We start from the raw sequence: 20,861 nt of genomic DNA, 5'->3' as shown, positions 1-20,861 counted from the left end.
CTCCGAGGCCGACCTACGGGCCGTCGGCCTAGCTTCCGATGTTCGTGCCTCATCAGCTCGGTGCAGAATAGCAGTTCCCCAAATGTTTGCTGCCTACTCCTACTTCAGTGCCCACCCACATCTAACTCAAATGCTAAAACTAAGGCTCCCATCCGATGGCCTAATCAGCCCTAAAAAAAACCAAAATTTAAATTTTTAAAATTAATTTTAAGATTGATTTTGAGATATTTTCAACGTAGTTTTTTTTTCAGCATTGACTTTTAATTCATCAAGGACACATATATAAGAATTTTACCTACAAATTTATTTTTATTCATTTATTAGGGAAGAAGCCAAATGATGGGGCCGCAAGAAGACAAGATCACGTCAAAAAGTCGAGCCTATTAAATTTTGGCCAAAATCTAAATCACAGATTCGCTTATCGTCTAAGTCCGAACTTCCATTTGGTCCGTAAAATTTCGGTCTTTATCACAGATTTTGTCATGGTTACAGTAACTTATCGTCTTAGTATGGATAGTTATTAAGTAAGCACGAAATCATTCGCTTATCATTCTTTATTCCGACTGAAATACACGAGTACATGTGCCGCATATGGTACAACAATGCACAAACACCTGGCTTCCTCTTCCATTATTGTTCTTTGAATCAGTATGAAGATCAGTACCATGTAGAGCAAAGGACATATTTGAAGTCTGAACTATCATTCTTATTTTATGGAAATCCGTTTATACTCCCTCATGGTGTTTGTGATAGCTTGCTCAACTGGTAGCCGCTCCATGCTTGATGCACCATAGAATCCATGGACCCTGTTAGTGCGCTTTAGGATAAACTCTGCCTCCTGCGGCCCTGATATGGGACCTGATGAAAATATCCAATGATAAGTTGATAGCTACTACCTCCGTCATAAAATATAACAACCTAGTGTGGGGATACTACGAATGTGGATAGGGGTATATCCATATTCAAGTACTAGAATGAGACCAATCCTATATTGCAAAAGAGAAGTGACCATCGACTTATCAAAAATAGAAAGTGTACCTCCATGACACAGAACAATAATGTCAGGATTAATCCCAAGTGCTGCATCAGCAATGGCTTGAACACGTTTGACACTGTCATCTAAAGTGACAGCAGTCTTTGCCCCAATAGACCCAGCTGTTGTTAGACCCATATGTGCCACTATTATATGAGCTCCAGCCTTGGCCATGGCAGCAGCTTCTTCAGGATTGAAAGCATATGGAGTCGTCAAAAAACCCATGCTGTGAGCTCTTGAGATCATCTCCACTTCCAAGCTGTCATATGATGAAAAAGGTTAAACACAATCCAACGCAAATTCTCCCCAGATGTGGGAGGGAAAATTCAGTGCTAAGCCATTGAGAAAATTGCTGTGTATGCTAAAGAACAAGGATTAATGATCTCATGGGCAGCTAATTTGGATCTTTCCTAGAAAATTAACTAAACAATGAATTATATCAGAACTTCAAGCCAGGATGATAATATATTTTACTAATCCAAACATGATTAATCACACCTGTAGCCCATTCCAGTTTCTTCCAAGTTCTGTCGAAAATTGCCATCAAAAAGACCAACAGTGGGGAAATTTTGGACACCACAAAATCCAATAGCTTCTAGTTGTTTAAGGAAGTACTCCATTCTACGGAATGGATCAGTAGCGCAAACCCCAGCAAGAACCGGAACTCCTTTAACCACCTAAATAAACAGTATGTCATTAACATCTACTAATAGTAAAAAAATCAATTGACAGGCACAGTGCCGAAGGTATCTGATGACTTACAGGCAACACTTCATTGGCCATCTCAAGTACAATAGCGTTTGCATCTGCAAATGGCAATAGTCCTGCCAATGAACCCCTCCCAGCCATGCGAAACCGCCCGGAGTTGTACAGAACTATAAGATCAACTCCACCAGCTTCTTCAAACTTGGCTGATATGCCAGTGCCAGCACCAGCTCCAATGACAGGAGTACCCTCAACAATTTGTTGCTTTAGTTTATGTAATACTGACTTTGTCTTTTGCAAAGTTTCTGTAAGAATATAAGAGCAAACCATCATTGCATGTCATTGTAGCAAGAAATACCAGGAGTAAAATATAATGAATGAAGCATGCCTTGGAACATGCAGCCAATTTTGAGATAATAATTTTAAAACATTAATGATTGAATTATTCCGCTCATGCATAAACTGATAATATTTTCTGCTATGGTTGGCCTCAGCCAATTTCATTGCAAGGCAAGCCACTTATTAGATTATTTATGTATTTAAAGGACTTGGCAATTTATTTGGAACACAAAACATTAAAAACTCCTCCCTTAGCTTCTAATCTTCTGATTTCACTACAGATTGGTTATGAGATTGTTTGTTATGAACTCTCCTGTTTAAAGGGCTTGGCAATTAATTTGGGAAGCAATCAAGAACAGAAAACCAACTCAGTCCCCCCCCCCCCCCCCCCCCACACACACACACAAAAAAAAACCCACCTCCGCTATATTTCATGAGTAACAGAAAATATGTAGGAGTATTGGATAACCACAGCACAACAGTCAAAACAAAAATGGAAATCAAGTAAATAAAACAAAAGAGGAAAGCACCATGATGTTGGCTGCAGATTCTATAAGAAACATAAATAAATTAATAGATAACCATTCTCTCACAACCGACTAGATGTTTCAGTAACGCTGAACAGAAAATACCAAAGTGAGCATCAGATAACTTCAATAACCTCATGCAGCAATTTCTATGATAAAAACGACGAACATGTAGATGGAATCAGAATATGTAGATATTTGATAACCTCTACAGTTTCCTTTGTGAGCATAAAAATGTTTTTAGCTCATGATATGCAGATCAAATAAGAACTAACCTGGTCTTGCATCAGGAAAATCTACTGGAGATCTCCATATGATAGAACTATCTGAAGTTCTCTGTGTTGAACAATATTCTTTTGTATTTACATCTTGATTAGTTTGGACCATGCTGTTTTCTGGACTTATTGTATTAGATGCCTTTACATCCATACTCAAGAATGCGTCCACCAAAACATTAGCAAATTCCGGATCATTTATATGATATGGAAGCATCTTGACCTGTCAATAATCTAAAACAGCTTAGTTCACTTGAAGAGATAAAAATAAAAGGCAATAATTTATGAAATATGAGGAAACCTCTCTGTTGTCAGTTTTCTCTATACGGCTACATAATTCATCCAGCAGCGTAGATGTAGCCTCCAGATCGTAAAATGGCATTTTAGGTGCATCTATTGCAGAGATGCCCTTTTGTGGCAGGCAAACAATAACCTTCGATGAAGATTTGTTTATTTTATCAGCTATAAACTCAGCAATTTTTTTGTTCTCTTCTACTGTAGTTCGCATCAGTGAAACCTGTAAGATAAGAGAGTTGTTACTGATTGTAACAAAGAGGAAATGTATGTAGCACTCGCAAACAATGGTACAGGAGATAAGAGAATATTTCTTGAAATTGGACTTCTAAAGAGTCATTTTAGACAACACAACGCTTGTGCAAATGCCCTGCAATGATACATTTTAAAAAAATGCACCCAGCATACAGAATAAGGAGATGGAAATTTTCATATCCTTGCAACAAAAAAAATACCCCCATACAAATTCTGTACAACAATAAATCATCCTGAAACCTTAATAGCATTATATGTAGTAAATTATGTATAATGTTTATCTAAAAATTTAATAACATATTTACTGATAATTCTCCAATGTTGTAGCACTGAGTTGACATAACCATCTAATGTGATTATACCTTCATAGTGCATTACAAGGGAAAATACACCTGAAGAAACAAGTTCAGCAATAATCATGCAAGCATATTTTGGTCAAAAATGAATAAAAACCATTGGAAAGTGTTGTTATACTTAACCTGCTCATTATGCACATGTATCTTTCTTCCTGTGAAATCAGGAGGTATCGTATCTCGAGCTCCAAAGTTGACCATATCCAAGGCTCCAACACTGAGAACAAGAGGGATTTTGTTGTCGATAATTGCATCAAACCTTGTATCATCACATGCCATAACACCGCCAACAATGTGGTCTGCAACTTCTGTTGTCGTTATATCTAATACACCCTATATGCAACCAAATAAATGTGAGAAAGAAAAAACTCTGCAACTACCAGTTACATAAGGAGTTGATAACTGAGATTATGAGTTATCATCACAATTTACCAGAAAGTGGTACCTGTATGAAACCTCCCTTAACTAGTTCTTCCATCGCTTTTCCTCCTACACCTGTGGCATGGAATACAAGTGTCTCATAACCTTCTTTGCTCAGTCTTTCTTTGACCATATTTACACATGTTGTTGTCACACCAAACATTGTAATACCAATAGTTGGTTTTGTGGCAGTTTCATCAGATTCATTGGATTCCATTAATATTCCGTGCACCATTCCAGCAACAGCTGCAGCAGCATTAGATAATATAACACGGCTGACACTGTTTATGCCACATATGTCAACAACTGAAGGAAACAACACCAAGTCCGATGTTCCAACATATGGTGCCGTTTGGCCACTAGCAACAGTAGATACAATAAGCTTAGGCACTCCGAGTGGCAGGGATCTTAGAGCAGGAGCAATTAGGGCAGTTCCTCCACTGCCTCCTAATCCAACAGCACCTAGCAGAGTACCACTTTCATATCTTCTTTTTAGAAAGCTCTGGAGAGCCTCTGACATGAGTGTGATTGCTTCACCTCTGTCACTAGGAAGTTCATGTTGATCGACACCTAAATGACACGAAAGAACTGCATCTCTTGAGATAAATGTGGTGCCCTTAAAATCTTGTGATGTCACCTTCTTAGTTGTGGAGACATCCACAAGGCTTACTTGAACCTGTTATGTCATTACACCATATGATGCACCACTATATCAAAGGAAAATAAGAAATCTACAGTATATCCAAGGAGCATGTAACTTTTCATAAGAAAATTGTTGAATTGAAAAAATTCTGCAAGTAGCCAAGCAATTTAAACTGTGCACAAAAATGCCACATGTGCAGACAATTTTCCATTCCGATATGTAACACAACAATGGTTATCCGTACAGCATGTGCAAGACAAGGCCAGGCATATGGCACAAAGAAAGGATTGGCTCTATTATCTCTAATTTCCATTTTATAAGAATTAGCTACCTTATGTTATAATCCTTATCTATTATATAAAATAATCAAGAGGCTCACTATATATGGCATTATGGTGGCCACCTCTCATTATCCAGGAAAAAGCAACAAAGGAACTAATTCTTCCCCAACGTCGCCTAGCTATCATCCCAGCGAAGAGTACCTTTCATGAATCTAGTAATCATAGTATTCGGTATCAGAGCAATTAATCATCCATGATCTCGCTGCCAAGATACCCAAGATCCTCCATTTAATAGAGCCATTGCTGCCAATTGAGATGAGGGTTATGCTTGAGAAGGCCATGGTGATGGCAAACAATATGCTCAAGCAGGGCATGGCAGTCCCACATTGCTATGGAGGCCATGCTGATGCTGCCACCACCAGTCTAAGAGTCACCATAGCCATTCACCCTCAAAGTCACCACTTTGATCTATAAGCAGGCACTCACTATCACAAGCATGCACATTTCCTTGGGCTAGTACAGCTGTCGCGTGGCATGGCATGGTTGGGGCAGTGTGCGTTGTGAGAGAAGTGATAGTGTGTTAAGGGTATCTTTGCGGTTTTCAACTAAGTCTGCAGCCCAGGATAAGTGTTATTTGTGTAATGTTGTTGATTCTACTCCTCTTTAATGAATAAGCAGAGCTCCTGCCATCTATTTCAAAAAAAAAAAAAACACTACAGCCTCCATTAAATGAATTGTGGCATTTTGCTAATTCATATATCCAAATAATGTTTAGTCCCGATTTGTAAGATACTTTGTAATTTTTTTTCTATCAACCTGCTGTTTTTCAGTGGCAAAAAAATTGTTTCTTAAAATTCCTCACCAGCTTTTCTTACTTCTGAAACTTTGCTTTGTGTATATCATAGCTGGAAGTTTTTCAGAAATGTGTTCTTACAACAATGTTGAACAATCACATTCCTTAGAAGTTCTATAAGATGGTACATGATGAGTTATGTTCGGTATTGTGCATGGGACGGTACATGGTTTTCTGGTTGGTCCAAAAGGGATGGTACATTGTAAGTGTAGATAACGCTTAACCGACTAAGCAAGGATATAGAGAAATGAAAAACAATTAATACAACACTATGGATTGATTAAATTATTATGAGTAAAAATCCCAAAACTAAACACCCTTAAATAACGCATAATTCTACAATAATAAACATCTTTTCAAGACTAGTGAGGAGGCATTATCATTTCTCAATACTAAGCACAAAAGTAATATATAATGATTGCATAACCTATGAACATGCTAATTACCATGATAATTCTCCCCAATCACTGTATAAGCCGCAAATCCTAGACGATCACATCCCGTAACATCCAGCACTAACTCATTCCCCCCTAATAGAGATTCATTAACAAAGTGAGGGGACCGATATAGAGCTCCTACTCCCTATTCCCCTATTTCCCTAGGAGTCTACATCTCGCGCGGGAACCAAATTGAGTAGCAGAGCAGAAGGGCGAGAGAGCAGCGCCAGCCCACCTGCGCGGAGGAGGTGGCGGCGAGGGTGGAGCGGAGGCGGGCGGCGAGGAAGAGCAGCTCGTCCAGCTTGGTGTCCGCCGTCCCGATGCAGAGCAGCTCCATTCTCGCCGGCGCCGGAGATGGAAGGGGCGGGGCGGAGATCCGGAGGAGTGGAGCGGAGCGAAGGGGATTGGTAGCGGGTGGGTAGAGAGAAAGACAGAGAGAGGAGAGTTGAGATTGAGACTTCAGTTATTAATAGATAAATCTGTCTCCGTTGCAGTTGCATCGTTTGATTTGGAATGAAGGGGACTCGCGGGCTCGCACAGTCGCACTGTGGACCGCTTGCTGGATTTCGTAGCGCGGTTTTCCCCGCGTTACCACGTCGCATCACATGGAATGGAATTCACTATTCACTGGATCAGAGGGATCCTGATCGCCTCGTTGGGGGAGGATTCTGTAGATCACATTATTATTTTGTTTGTAGAGAGAATCTTGTTTGTTTATCTATAGTGTCAGTTCAACTTTTTTTCCCCCTCGTTTCAGTAACCGAATCAATAATACTCTGTTCTTCTTGTTGCTCTGATTTTTTGAATCTCTTGTTTAATTCGCTTTTGACTTGCTAGAACAACAGACTTTATGAGGAGGGACAAGGGAGTACATGTGATATGCATGCTATCATAACAGGAAGAAATGGAATCTGGATGCGGGTGAAAGTTATCTAAATCCACAGAAGCAGACTCCAACAAGTCAAGTAGACACCTTCACGAAGGAAAGAACTACCAAGTGATAGAATCATGCTGCGCAACACAAATTCGTAACAGGCCGATCATCCAGGAAAGCCTAGTAATTTATGAAGTTGGCTCATAAACAGGCTCTGCGTTAGAAAGAAAAGGCAAATAACAGAACTCATTTTACTGGTTTTGTTAGGAGACTGATACTCTGTTAACTTCATGATGTCGTTGTTCATCAACAGATGGTTACAATAACCTTCAAAATCAATAGCAGAGGAAGAAGAGCCCTCGGGATTCAGTTTTCACAAAAATTAGACAAACTTTCAGCACATTATTTCAGTCTTAACTGGCAATGATCTTATCACTGTTTTATCATAACTTGAAACTTGAAATTATATGAAACTTGAAACAAGCCATTAACCATGTCCGATACCCAAGCACATCTCAGAAGTCATAACAACTACATAGCAGGGTACACATGGATCATTATACGCACCATGTATGACCTTACAGCCACTTCCCTTGAACCTGTCAAAGAGAATTCAGATGAATTATGGTAGAAATACAAAAACATAAAATGAACACTAACTTCAAAGAAGTAAAAAAAAAATGGCAGGAACACATAGCGTATTTAACTTGACAACTTGGTAATATAATTCCAGGGCTTTGCTGTACTGAAATGGTATGCTTGATGGTGGTTCTCTCATCTATCGTAGATCTTGGGATGTTAAGAAGCATATGCAAAGCTAAATAGGATGGCACGGAGACATTTGTGTTGTGGTTCTCAGAGGATCAAGCATTCAAGCCTGATGGGAAGAGGGAAGAGATTAAACATGGACTAAAGTATTTGAATCCCCTAGGCCACAGGCAAACTTCTTTATTTTTGTTCTTTTACGCTATCAACTGTTATTTGTTCAATCTAACACATCCCAGCAATTCTACTTGAAAGATCCCTAACAGGAGTCCTATCATCTTTGGACAAAGGGCACATTTTCTGCTACTGGGGTGGACTCTGTAGCCCTTCAGCTGGTTCAGATAAATAACCATCATGGCATATTGGTTGTCAACTTCACCAAAAACTGCTGGTGTCCCGTCAACTCCAAGATAATTGATGCTCTGAGTTGCTTTACCTTATAGAGTTTACATTACATCATAATGCTCTCCCCTAGATTAGGAAAATAATTAACCAACATGTCAAGAGGCTTTATGCATATAGGATATTAGGATAGGTACTTTGAATCAATTTGACAACATGAGCTATTCCTGGAAACCATACTCATTGTCAAATTATATGAGCCCCCTAGGCTAACTGTGGAGATACCCATACATCACATGCATTTGACATTTTTTTTTTACCCACAATAATCTCCACCCAGAATTCAAGCATATTGACCTAACTTGGCTGAATACAAACATATGGCAAGAATGAAAAAATGGAGTACCAAATATTATTGTTTGCTAAGCATCAAGATATTATTAGCATGTATATCCAAAGCAAACTTTCTTTCCAAGAACATACATACAGTAGATAATGAAATGTCTTTTGACTTGCCTATAGGTGCATGTGTTTTGCAGAGATTCCAAGTCGGGGGGAAAATGATTGACAACTGCTGGCTTGGATGAGCTGGAAGAGGGGGGAAGAAGGCTGGCCAGCAGGCCTTCTCTTTTCTATGGCTGCGGTTTCTATTCCTGCCTTTCTCTTTCTCCTCTCCCTTTTTTTGCATTCCGTCCTTGTTCTTTTTCCTCCTTTCGACTAGCTTAGCTCTTTCTTTCTCACGCTCCTCTTTCAGACTTCCACTGAAATCTAGATGTGGCTCAGGATCAGCTGTAGGAGAACATATGGAGTTGATGTGATAGGAGTAACATGTACAACCGTACATGTTGTCCAGTGCTGTATGCTGACATGTATGTGCATCCAGCCAATAGCACACGGACAGGACATTTTTGGAGACATTTTCAAATCAGACCTTTGATGTGGTCACTACTCACTGCTAACCTTCGTTGCACCTTGCGAATGGGGGACAGTGCCGGTCATCCCTACCAGTAATCATTGCAGGAGCAAACTCCATCCTGGAAATGGTGGAAACGAACAGGGTCCCTGATGATGATCACCTTGCCTTCGCTCTTGGAGACGAGCTTCGCAAATGCATGACAGTCACCACAGATCCTGAGGTTCTTCATGATCCTTATGGGCTTCCCTTCCATCGCGTTCATCGTTCCAAATGCTATTGCCAGCTTCTCACTATGATATTTCAATAGATCTTCCTTCTGCTCAGTTGCCAGATCCTGCAACACAAACTCTGTCTGGGGGGTATAACCGAGGTTTGTGACCCTGCTGAAAAGTCGGCTCAGCTCTTGAATTATACTCTCTGAACATGGGTGAGACAAGTCACCAGCAATGAAAACATGGACCTGCTTACCCAGCTCGATCCAGCTTCGCCCAGGATCTTTCTTTACCCCTCTGTCTCTCATCATCTTCCACGACTTCTCAGCATCTGCCCATTGTCGCAAATCAGCATACGTGTTTGACAATAATATGCGGGCACCTTGGTCGTCAGGCTCCAGTCTAAGGATCTCTTTTGCTGCATATGCTGCAAGATCGGCGTTTTTGTGCATCCTGCAAGCCCCAAGAAGAGTCCTCCATATAACTGAGTCCGGCTGAAAGTTCATCTCATGGATGAACTTCACAGCATCATCAAGCTTCCCTGCCCGACCAAGTAGATCGACCATGCAGTTGCAGTGTTCTCTCTCAGGTTGAATACCGAAGAGTTTCTCCATTGAACTAAAGTAGTACCAACCATCTTCCACTAGACCGGCGTGGCTGCATGCAAAGAGAACTCCAACCATAGTTATGTGGTTTGGTCTAGGCCCTTCAGATTTCATCATGTCAAAAACCTTCAATGCCTCAATGCTTCTCCCATTCTGTGCCAAACCAGAGATCATGGTACTCCAAGAGATCACGTCCCTCTGAGGCATCCTGCCAAACAAGGCATCTGCATCCTGCAGGCTACCGCACTTGCAATACATGTCAAGAAGTGCATTATGCAAAATCAGGTCCTTGTCATACTTGAGAACATGAGCATGAACCTGCCTCCCCACCTCAAGTGTGACCAAACCAGTGCATGCCCGGAGAACACTGGTCAAGGTTCCCTGGTTGGACAAGAACCCAGCCTCCTTCATCCTCATAAAAAGCTCTATCGCCCCGACACCATCCCCGCTCTGCGCGAATCCTGCAATGATCGAATTCCACACGATCAAATCACGTGTTACCATCTCGTCAAAGACACGACGCCCACCGTCCAAATCTCCAAACTTCATATACGCATCAATCAAGGAGCTCCGCACAAACACATCCGAATCCAACCCAACCTTAACGATGCTCCCGTGCATCGCCGCGAGCACCCTGGGCGTGCTGCAAGCACCCAGAATGGACGAGAAAGTGTACATGTTGGGAGCCACTCCGTCCCTGAGCATGGCCACAAAAAGCCGCAGCGCGTCCTCCTTCCTCCCGCGGGCATTGGCCAGCGCAGCGACGACGGTCGTCCAGGACACGACATTCTTGTGCGGCATTCCGTCGAACAGCCTGAGTGCGTCGTCGAGCAGGCCGAACTTGGCGTACAAGGAGACGAGGGAGTTGGAGACAAAGAGGCTGCTGCAGGAGGGCGCCGCCACATCGCCGCCGCCGAAAACGTGGCGGTGGATGAGGCGGCCATCGCTGGGTGTGCCGTGGCGGACGCAGAGCTTGATGAGGCGGGAGACGGCGACGGGGTCCGCTGTGAGCCCGGCCGCGGCGAGGTCCGGGAGCAGCGCGAGCGCGTCGCGGAGCGGGCCGTGGGCGCAGAGGCGGGAGAAGGCGACGAGGAGGGGGTGCGCGGTGTGGGGGTCGGAGTGGAGGAGGCAGCGGCGGCTCCGGCCAGCAGGGGCGGATCTAGCAATAACATGGCATAGTAGGGAAGCTGCTGCCATAGGGTACTGGCTGGCCGGCGGGCGGGCAGGCGGGAGCACCCCCAACCCCGCCGCTCCTCTTCGTCCTCCCGCCGGAGCAGCGAGCAGACGATCGAGGACTGGAGCTCTGCCTCCGACGTCGCCTGAGACGGAGGAGCTGCAGGCCCAGGGCACTCGTGTCAGGACACTGGCCCCACACCTTTCACGACGAAAGACTTTCTAGCACTGTCACATCTATATAAATATTAATGAATCTATATGTATACAATTCATTAGCATCTAAGTGAATATGGACAACACTAAAAAGTGTTATATTATAAAACGGATGAAGTATTTTATTAGTCAATTTTTTTAAGTTTAACTTAAATCTCTACTATTATAAAAATTAAAAATGTTTTTCCGGTACTTTGGTATATCAAATATGGTTTTAATTTTATGTTACGGTCTTAATTTCTATCTCTACTTAAAAAGTACGAGAAAATTCCATAGCCGGTAAAATAGAAGGTCCGAGTAAAAAAAAAAGGAAAAAAAAGGCCGAGCAAAAAAAGGAAAAAATAGTGCGACTAAAAAGGTAAAAAAAGGAAAAGAAAATGTCCGACTCAGAAGCGATAAAAAAGCTTCTGCCGCGCGTCAGTAAAAATTGAAAAAAAAAAATCGTCCGACTCCATTGAAAAAAAGGAAAAAAAAAATCTCGCCAGTAAAAAAAATTCCGTTTGGTTTTTTTTCACCGGTATTTTTCTGACTTTTTCTTTCACGCGAAAGAGTTTTTTTTTCCCGCACGTGCTATTATTTTTTTTCCGTTTTTTACATCCGATCTGTTCACCGCCCCTCCCGGACCTTTTGGTTTTTTCGTCAACTTTTTTGTCACCGGTTATTTTCTCCCTTTTGGTTTTTCTCACTCAGTTTTTTAATCCAATTTATTCTGTGCACGTCTCCCGAGTTGAACCCTGGCGCTGCACCGACGCCATATCAATCGTGTGTTTTCTACTCTAATTTGATTGCAAAAAAAAATCGATTCCCACTCCTCATTTATCATTTTCTCCATGATTTTCCCAGCTTTATTTTATTTGGTCAGATTTAATCTAACAGTTGTCGATAATGACGGCGATTTTCCCTTATCGTTTTTAATTATCGCCAGTTTTACGCTCTGATTTTGGGACAAAAAGGGAAATAGGAGATCGAGTGGATAAAAAATCATCAACCAATTTTGGGTGATCGAGAAAGATTCGGCCGGATTTGATGAGTCAAATGAAGCAGGCCAAATGGAGGGAGGGATTTGATGGGTCGAAGGAAGCAGACCAAATGGAGGTAAGTAGGCCAAACGGAGGGAGGTAGCGGACTTGCCTAGGGCTAAAAGGAAGGAAGGCTTTCGGCCAAAACCCAGAAAAGATATTCATTAACTTGTTTAATTGTAATATATAGCGATCCCAATATTAAAATTTTCATTACCTTTTTCAATTATAATGTATAGTGATCCCAATATTTTCAGTTTTTTACTCAGCTCTTAGTATATCATTGAAAAAACATCTTTACCCGTTGCAACGCACGGGCGATTTTTCTAGTTTATAGAAAAATATAATACTTTTTCCAACATAAAATAAACATATTATCAAACTATATTTACTGTTAAATTTAATAAAACTAATTTTATATTTTTGATATTGTTAACTTTTTCTATAAAATCGGTCAACGGAATAAAGTTCGACTAGAAAAAAAATCAAATGACTTATAATATGAAACGGAGGGAGTATGATCCTATAAAATAAATAAATGAAGATTTTGATGGAAAGTACTCCCTCCGTCCAATTATATAAGAAATTTTGGATGGATGTGACAAATTCTAATACAATAAATCTAGACATGAAGTATGTTCCAACTCATTCCACATCTACCCAAAATCCCTTATATTTTTTAATGGAGAGAGTATAAAAGATTTTGGAGGGATGTGACACACTATCTAGTTTACAAATATATCATATTCTTCCAAAATCCTTTATATTTTAGGAATAAAAGGATCGGAGTCTCACGATGCATTTTTTTTTGCGCTTTGTGTGCATGATTTGATGTCAATATGTTAAAGATATTGTCATAGTTACGGATAAGGCATACCTTATATCCTATGAGTTATAAAATATACGGATATGGCATACCTTCACGTACATCGATTGTTCCCGTGTACGCCGTAGGAATTTGTTACAGATTATGGAAAATATCTCTACGAGCCAAGCAATTTCCAAAGTCCTGCTCGGAGAGGATAGAGTTTCTGTTATATCGTATAAGATCCAATGTCTCCGAGTCTTACTTGGAGATCAAGATAATCCACGGTATAAAAGGGACCCCCAAGGAGGGGTGCAAGGCATCGAATCTCATCGCCAACACACCCACCATAGTTTACGAAGCCAGAGTACGCGAAGCCAAGTTGCCAGGAGATCTCGTCGAATACCTCGACTACGATCTTATCGGTATCATCGATTTCGTCTACTTCCATTGTAATCTGTAGTTTTCCATCATCAATCCCCTAGAGTAGGGCTATTACCTGATAAGGGGTCTGAACCAGTATAATCCTTGTCTTCTACTTGCTTGATGTCGTGTTACCTAGATCCTCGTTCCAATGTATCCCAATACCCTAATCATCCGGTCTACTAGTATCACTCGTCGACAGATATGGATGGTTTTCATTGAGTAAACTTATCTCAGATTTTCTTTTCTAATACTCTATATAGGTAATAAGCAAGATATTATGATGCTAAATATGTGTTATTCAAAAGTAACTTATATGATTCTAGGAAGTAACTATTATCCCTACCGTAGATATGTATTTCCTCCGTTTCATAACGTAAAACTTTCCAGTATTGCCCACATTCATATAGATGTTAATGAATTTGGACATACATATGTGTCTAGATTCATTAACATCTATATAGATATGGAATACTATAAAGTCTTACGTTATGAGACAGAGGGAGTATTTGCCAGTATAAACAAATAAACATGAAGAGATGCAAAACGAGTAACATAACCTTTTTTTTTCATGTTAGAAGATGCAGTCTTTTCAGGGCTTTTGGAAGTCAGTTAAACTAGTTTGAAAAGTAACTTATATATTTCTAGGGAGTAACTTTTACATAATTTAGAAATAACTTTCTCCCTATATAACTTGCCTTTTTCCCACCATTTTTTTTAGTATCAGAAAAGGAGATGAAATTTGTGATGGAATGTACATAAGCTTGAAACTAGGAGGCATTTTTAGGTCTCAGGATGGAGCTTATTTATTTGCTTTTGACTCTTGTTTGTACTTCTTTTTTTATGAATATTATTTTGTCCATTGGATTTTGGATCGAGGTGGAACCCTAGCTCCCCATATGTTTTTTTCCTCTCGTGGTGTTTATGGGCTTCATATCGGCCCAGTAGGAAAAGCACACACAACACACGGTTCATTCTCACGAGAAGGCGTGTGCGGGGACTGGGGAGGGTTGCGCGGCAGAAAATGGACATTTGGCCATGTTTAAAACGTGGTTTCACTATAATATCATCTCAAAAACGCGATTCGATAAAATGCCAATATGGAGCGTGCGTCTACCGCCACTTTGCCATTTTTATCATTTTATTCATTTTCAAAAAGATTTTCTCTCCTCTACTAGGTGATGAGACAAAATTGCCCCTTATCAACTTAGCCGAAGCTCGTCATCATCGGGGAAGGTGGTGGCAGCGGGCACCAGAGGTCGCGCCGTCGCCTGTGCCCGTTGTCGGAGAAGTGGTCGGCAGAGGACGGCGCCGTCCGGCGGCGGATGCGGCTGCCCAAGACCGTGGTGGCTCTCCGCGGCGGCCTTCCTCACCAGCACTACCACCGACGAAGTCGTCACCGCCGCCCCAATCTCCCACCACCTCCGCCTCCCCCGCTCCCTCCAAGCCGAATTCCAGTGAAAATGGAATTGAAAATGATGAAAATGGAGAAAATGGCAAAGTGGCTGTGATTGCGCGCTTCATATTGTCATTTTAGCGAAACACGTTTTCGGAATGGCATTCTAGCGAAACCACTTTTTGAATGTGGCCAAATGTCCATTTTCTTGTTGCGCGGTGACCTTTTTAGAAAGGAGCTTGTGGTCGTATGTGCACTGATCCTATATATCTATAAAGTTCATCCCCACCAAGTGTAGTTAATGCTAATTCTCTCTTCTCTCATGAAGCCACATCACCTTAATTGTTTTTAGCCTTTGGATGATTCATCAAGGGTGTAAATTGCGTCTCTTCCCCCAAAAGGCACACCATACAACGTAATCATTTATAACCTCAAGATAATTGATAAAAGTATAAGAATAGATAAACACATGAAAAAAATAATTGTATAGTAGGTAAGAAAGAAAATTTTAGGACGGTTGTTGTTGACGGTCATTAGCGATTAGTTTTGACCATCAATACTACCAAAATAAAGGAGAACTAGTTATGCTTGCAATGCATATTTACGTTTAATAATAAATATTCCACTAGCTTTAGGATTACTAACCTCTTGCAAAGAATGAACCTAGAATGGAGGAGAATCGACATCAAAATAGACGATCAATCAATCGGACGATGTCGAGAATCAGACTTATGGATGTAAGACTTGTACTTTATTTAGAATATTCTTCTTTATACTACTTTGGTATTGTACTACTTTCCGAGTATATGAATACCAACTTTATTATATATGCAAGTTATATTTATTATAATGCTAGCTTATCTGGGAGATGCAATGGTGTGGGTATAATGATCGTGTATACGATGACTCTATGTCATGACGATGATATTATAGTAGTATTTGGTAATTTAAGCGTAGTGTTTAAATTACTGGATATCATCATTTAGGATTATATGCTGTGGAAGCGAAGTGGGCCGCTGATGGTGACAGCTCAATACGGGTATTCCTCCGCGCGTGTATATAGTCCTAAGTTAATTTCCTGGGGAGGGTACTCCTCTGTATTTAGCTCCGGTTGGATGGTCATGACGGATTGTCGTAAGGAACTCAGCAATCAGGGATGGCTTCTCGAAGCACCAGGAGAGCATCGGAAAGATGGTATTAGATAAGTAAGGATATAACTAGGATGTATGTATAATATGTATGTATAATATGAAGTATAGGAATAAGATCTTTCTATATTCTTTCCAGTTAGCTTAGATAATTGTGAATAAGAGTATAAATGCTTCTACTTAGTACCACTCTACCCTCTAAATTATATTAACCCATGCTTAGACTTTTGGTTGTTACAAGTAATATATAAATTATTAGTACGGTTCTCTCTATTATAATCTTACCACGGGATTAAACAAATACGATACCCTTGAAATACTCTAAAGTGAAATGCTAGAATGGTATATCCGTGCGCTTGCGGATGAACTCTGTAACCATAATATACCAGAAATATTTCTGCACCATTGCTAGGAATTATATTTCTAGTAATATCGTTAAGAAATACCAACAGTTGTATAAAGGTAAAAAAAAAGAGAAAATTTTAGAACTCATATCTACTATATTATCACACAATCCTCCCGCAGTAACGTGCGGGGTATCCATCTAGTTGATTAAAGGAGGGGTCACTCGTTTAGGCTATCGCGAGAGCACGCACAATGTTAATCGGTTTGCTGTATATATAGATGGCTCTGAAGATTTATTGGTACATCGGAATACTACCCACTACATAACAACACTCGATGAATTTTACTAAGTGCAAGGACATCTCTCTTCTAATAAGGTGATTGTCTTCTGGTACTTTATCGTGTTCTAGCTTGAGGCATACATATTTTCTCTTTGTTTCTCACCAGATGCATATGCCAATATATCACAAATTACAAATACGGTAACCTCAATTATACTCGCTTTCCAGTGTATCAAACTATTAACAGTATTTTTTAGGGTACCTATCAACATGATTGAGGCATCAGTACACTCTCAATTTTGAACATCTACATCTGATTCAAAAAAGTTGTGTGCCAAATCATTGTGGTTTCACTTCATTTCTGGATCTTTCTCTGAAGCAGCTAACACGTATGAGTACATGACCATCAGCAATAAGGCCACATGCCATTAATTAGTTAGTTAGTATAGCATGCTTCAAATAAGACATTCTTACTTCAAATACCTTTTTCTAAAAAGAAAATATTGATTGGACTACAGAAATTCATGAACAAGCCTACCGAAAGAAGCAACTCTCCCATCCACACATATTCCTAGAATTGTGCCTCCCCATTGTTCACATTCCTCTCACAACACATATATTACACTAAATTTTTCACTTCGTGGAGCCCTCTCCAGAACTGAGAGGTCCCCTCAACTGAGCTTTGAAAGAACCATCTTCTTGCATATATTCCCTCAGCTGAGCTTTGAAAGAACCACCTTCTTGCATACTCCCTCCGTCCCATAAAAAACCCAATCCTGGGTTTGAATCTGGACATAGTGTATGTCCAGATTCAAACCCAGGATTGGGTTTTTTTTTGGGACGGAGGGAGTATATTTGAAAGAACCACCTACGGCAATGAATCTGGCGGTGGCAGCAAAGACAGCACCAGCATCACTGTTCTCAATAAGTTACACTCTAGAGCGTTTTGTACAAAATTAAATTTTGCTTATTGAAAAACACAACTTTCACTGTCTAATATCTATTCCATATTTTATATATTCGAGCCTTGTAGGATTTGTACAGATTTCAAAGGAACCTGTTCAGGTATTCATCCACAGTGGTGTACTTCACATCGGGGTAAAGTTCAGTAGCTTCAACTCCAAATGAAGGCTCGATCTCAAAGTTGGTGTGATCCCCCTTCACCCAGACAGAATGGTTGATTGACAGTACGACATTCAACGGTGCTGGGGATTCTGAATTAAAGTCAAATGTCAGGAAAAAATAGGGATAAGCATCTACTGAACATAAGTATTGCACTTGAGAGAACATGGCTGATTCTCACCTTGAATCTTCTTCAGGACTTCATCTTCTGGGATGTACACCCTATCAAATGTCTTGCCAACCTTCTTCTCCCAGAGTGAGACGAGCTCGTTGTGAGACAAAATGTTGCTTGATGGCCTGAGATACAAGATCTTGTTCAGGGTTCTTGGATCATCGACAGCTTTAATAGTGTAGGTACCCACATCCTCCTCTGTGGCAAAGACTCCTGTTTTTGACAAAATAAAAAAAATAATATATGCATTGCAATGTGTCCGTATTTTTTTCTTGTTCAATTTATATCTCGTTGAAAAAAGAGAGATCTTCTGCAGTAAAACAACACACGGTAAGCATAATAAGCACACATGATCAGTTTTACCTTTTACATTTCCATCACCAAGGATGATAACCTTGTCGGTTGGAAGGCCCTTGATCCAGGCCTGTGCCAGACTTGGCAAGAAACGACCAGCAAAGAAGTTCGAGGAGACATATGTGTATGGGATCCCCTCAGCCTCAATTACACGCCTTATACGAGCTTTTGTAGCATACACTGATTTCACAGGCTCAACTGCATGTACATGGTCCACATCATTACCATACTCTGAAGGGAAGAATCTCTGCACAATACTATCCACATTAATCAAAAGGAATGATGGAAACTAGATAGTTAAGCCACCTTTCAAGGATTCTTCAAATGAGCAAGCTCACCACAGTTTCGAGAAAATATAAAAAAATACATCCAGCATTAAATTGTTTGCATGTGAGAGCTTTATTGTGTGGGAAGAGAAAACAGATATTAACCTCTATTAATTAGAATCAGGGTTATTTGTACCAAACAAGGCTAGTGATATCACAACTTAATATTCAAAATCATCCATGAAGGCTATCTTAATGCACAAAGCAACATCACAAGTCATGATAGATGAACGACATACTCTTCAATGCATACAGAAATTTGAAGTATAACAGCCATGAAATGTTTGTAATGTAAGTTTAGGTGGTCACCTTCACATTCCCTGCTTCTTTAATAGCAGAAATAATACGGGTTTGATCTGCTAGTTGCGCGTAACCCACAGCCGAGATAACCACATCAGCAGATTTGATGGCTGCCACCAAACTTTGATGGCCATAAAGATCTCCCTAATTATCCAGCAAAGGAATAACTTTTATATGTCAGCATCAAATCAAATCATACCATGAGGCATAAACTAATCATTGTGGAACCTGAGATATATCATTGCTGTTTAATCTGACAACTGCACTTACTATCAAGAAGGGCATATAAACAATCAGCTCTATGACATTTTACCTGTACTAGACCACGAGCTTTCAGAAGATCTTTTTTGCACATTAGTACATCATAACACACTACGCAGTGAGACAACCCAGTTAAAACCAGAATTCAAGCTTTAACTTGAACATCTGTCTGCATCTGAGACAATTAGTTTGTGGCTTGAACACTGACGAAATCTTGAAAGTCCAAGCAGTTTCTTTTTAAAAGTGTTACTTTGAGTCATGTTTCAAAGCAATGATTTAAACCCCATAACCTCTACTTGGTTCTGAACATTTTACTATTCCCCCTGTTTTTTAATAGTTGACGTCATTAACTTTTGGACATGTTTCACCATGCGTCTTATTTAAAATTTTTGTATTACGTAATCTTTTTAAATGGACATTAGTTAATGGCGTTATCTATTAAAAATGGAGATAGTATTCTACTAATCCACGTATCACCACACTGGTTTTCTTATCTTATTTACTGAAATGAACAGGTTGAAAAGGTTGTTGGATGACTTTTGGAACTCCCATTCCTTCCCTTTCACAAATCTATTAAAAAATCAATCCTCGTTGACAGATAGAAGAAACCAAATCACTTGTCCCATTACTACTTCCTCACCATGGATAATACAATGCAGAATTCATCATATGAACAGGAAACGAAATGGGGAAAAGAAAGAACGAGGAAGGAGCGGCGGCAGCTGACCTTGACGAGGGTGGCTCCGGAGTCCCGGAAGCCCTGGAGGACGGCAGCCTTGGCAGGGTCCGCCGGCGCCGGGTCACGGACGAGGACGGAGGTGAGGTGGTCCTCCCGGGCGCTGGCGGCGACGATGTACCGGCCGATGTAGCCCGTGCCGCCGATGACCAGAACCCTGCTCGGCTCCTTCCCCGCCGCCGCCATGAGAGAAGTTGCGAGGTATAGGCAAGAAGTAGCACCGGAGCTGCTTCGCTGGCTGGCCGGCTAGCTTGATCGGCGGGGGATCGTGCACGCCGACGAGGCAACTATATGAAGCGTCGGGAAGAAGAGGACGACGGCGAACCTAGACTTGTCTGCGTGCCTGGGTCAGGTGTGGATGAATCTGGACAGTGGACACGTACCCGCTTACGGTGGCCCGGACCCCGGAGGCATCGGCACGCCTGGGCGGCTGGGCCTGCCGGAACAGCCTGGCCCGCTTCCTAGTATATTGCGTGGAAATAAGTTCACCGGAGGTCCTCACTTATTAGCGAGATTTTTTTAGGTCCCTTAACTATACAACCAGAAATGTGTACTCCTAAATGTAAATTTTGCAATCTACTAACATGAGTGCTAAGTCTAAATATGATCACCCTTATACGGAATTCTTAGGGTTACTAACCGTTGTTTGAAGCCA

At 40.9% G+C, this 20,861-nt stretch overlaps 3 protein-coding genes across 4 annotated transcripts; all 3 read right to left on the bottom strand.

Annotated features, from left to right (window-relative positions):
- Positions 1–442: 442 nt before the first annotated feature.
- On the bottom strand, positions 443–6,847 carry LOC4341021 (toMV susceptible protein tm-1(GCR26)). The gene is made up of 9 exons (XM_015788774.3): positions 6,651–6,847; positions 4,227–4,877; positions 3,908–4,114; positions 3,181–3,396; positions 2,880–3,102; positions 1,796–2,043; positions 1,532–1,710; positions 1,039–1,292; positions 443–858 (listed from the first exon to the last, which is right to left on the bottom strand). The coding sequence occupies exons 1-9, from the start codon at positions 6,750–6,752 to the stop codon at positions 707–709; spliced, it is 2,232 nt and encodes a 743-aa protein (XP_015644260.1). The 5' UTR covers positions 6,753–6,847; the 3' UTR covers positions 443–706.
- An 812-nt stretch (positions 6,848–7,659) lies between these two features.
- LOC4341020 (pentatricopeptide repeat-containing protein At2g03880, mitochondrial) lies at positions 7,660–11,514 on the bottom strand. Of its 2 annotated transcripts, none has more exons than XM_015785603.3 (2): positions 8,913–11,514; positions 7,660–7,888 (listed from the first exon to the last, which is right to left on the bottom strand). In XM_015785603.3, the coding sequence occupies exon 1, from the start codon at positions 11,324–11,326 to the stop codon at positions 9,398–9,400; it is 1,929 nt and encodes a 642-aa protein (XP_015641089.1). In that variant the 5' UTR covers positions 11,327–11,514; the 3' UTR covers positions 7,660–7,888; positions 8,913–9,397. The 2 variants fall into 2 exon arrangements, with proteins under 2 accessions (XP_015641089.1, XP_066167490.1); XM_066311393.1 differs by lacking the exon at positions 7,660–7,888 and adding an exon at positions 8,531–8,762.
- Positions 11,515–17,812: 6,298 nt separating this feature from the next.
- Positions 17,813–20,507, bottom strand: LOC4341019 (phenylcoumaran benzylic ether reductase Pyrc5). Its single transcript, XM_015785644.3, has 5 exons — positions 20,198–20,507; positions 19,219–19,353; positions 18,593–18,830; positions 18,239–18,442; positions 17,813–18,149 (listed from the first exon to the last, which is right to left on the bottom strand). Exons 1-5 carry the CDS (start codon positions 20,390–20,392, stop codon positions 17,983–17,985), a joined length of 939 nt encoding a protein of 312 aa, XP_015641130.1. The 5' UTR covers positions 20,393–20,507; the 3' UTR covers positions 17,813–17,982.
- Positions 20,508–20,861: the final 354 nt, after the last annotated feature.

This window comes from Oryza sativa, chromosome 6 (assembly GCF_034140825.1).
Source record: "Oryza sativa Japonica Group chromosome 6, ASM3414082v1".
Lineage (NCBI taxonomy): Eukaryota > Viridiplantae > Streptophyta > Magnoliopsida > Poales > Poaceae > Oryza > Oryza sativa.
This window is presented reverse-complemented; position numbering and strand designations above follow the sequence as displayed.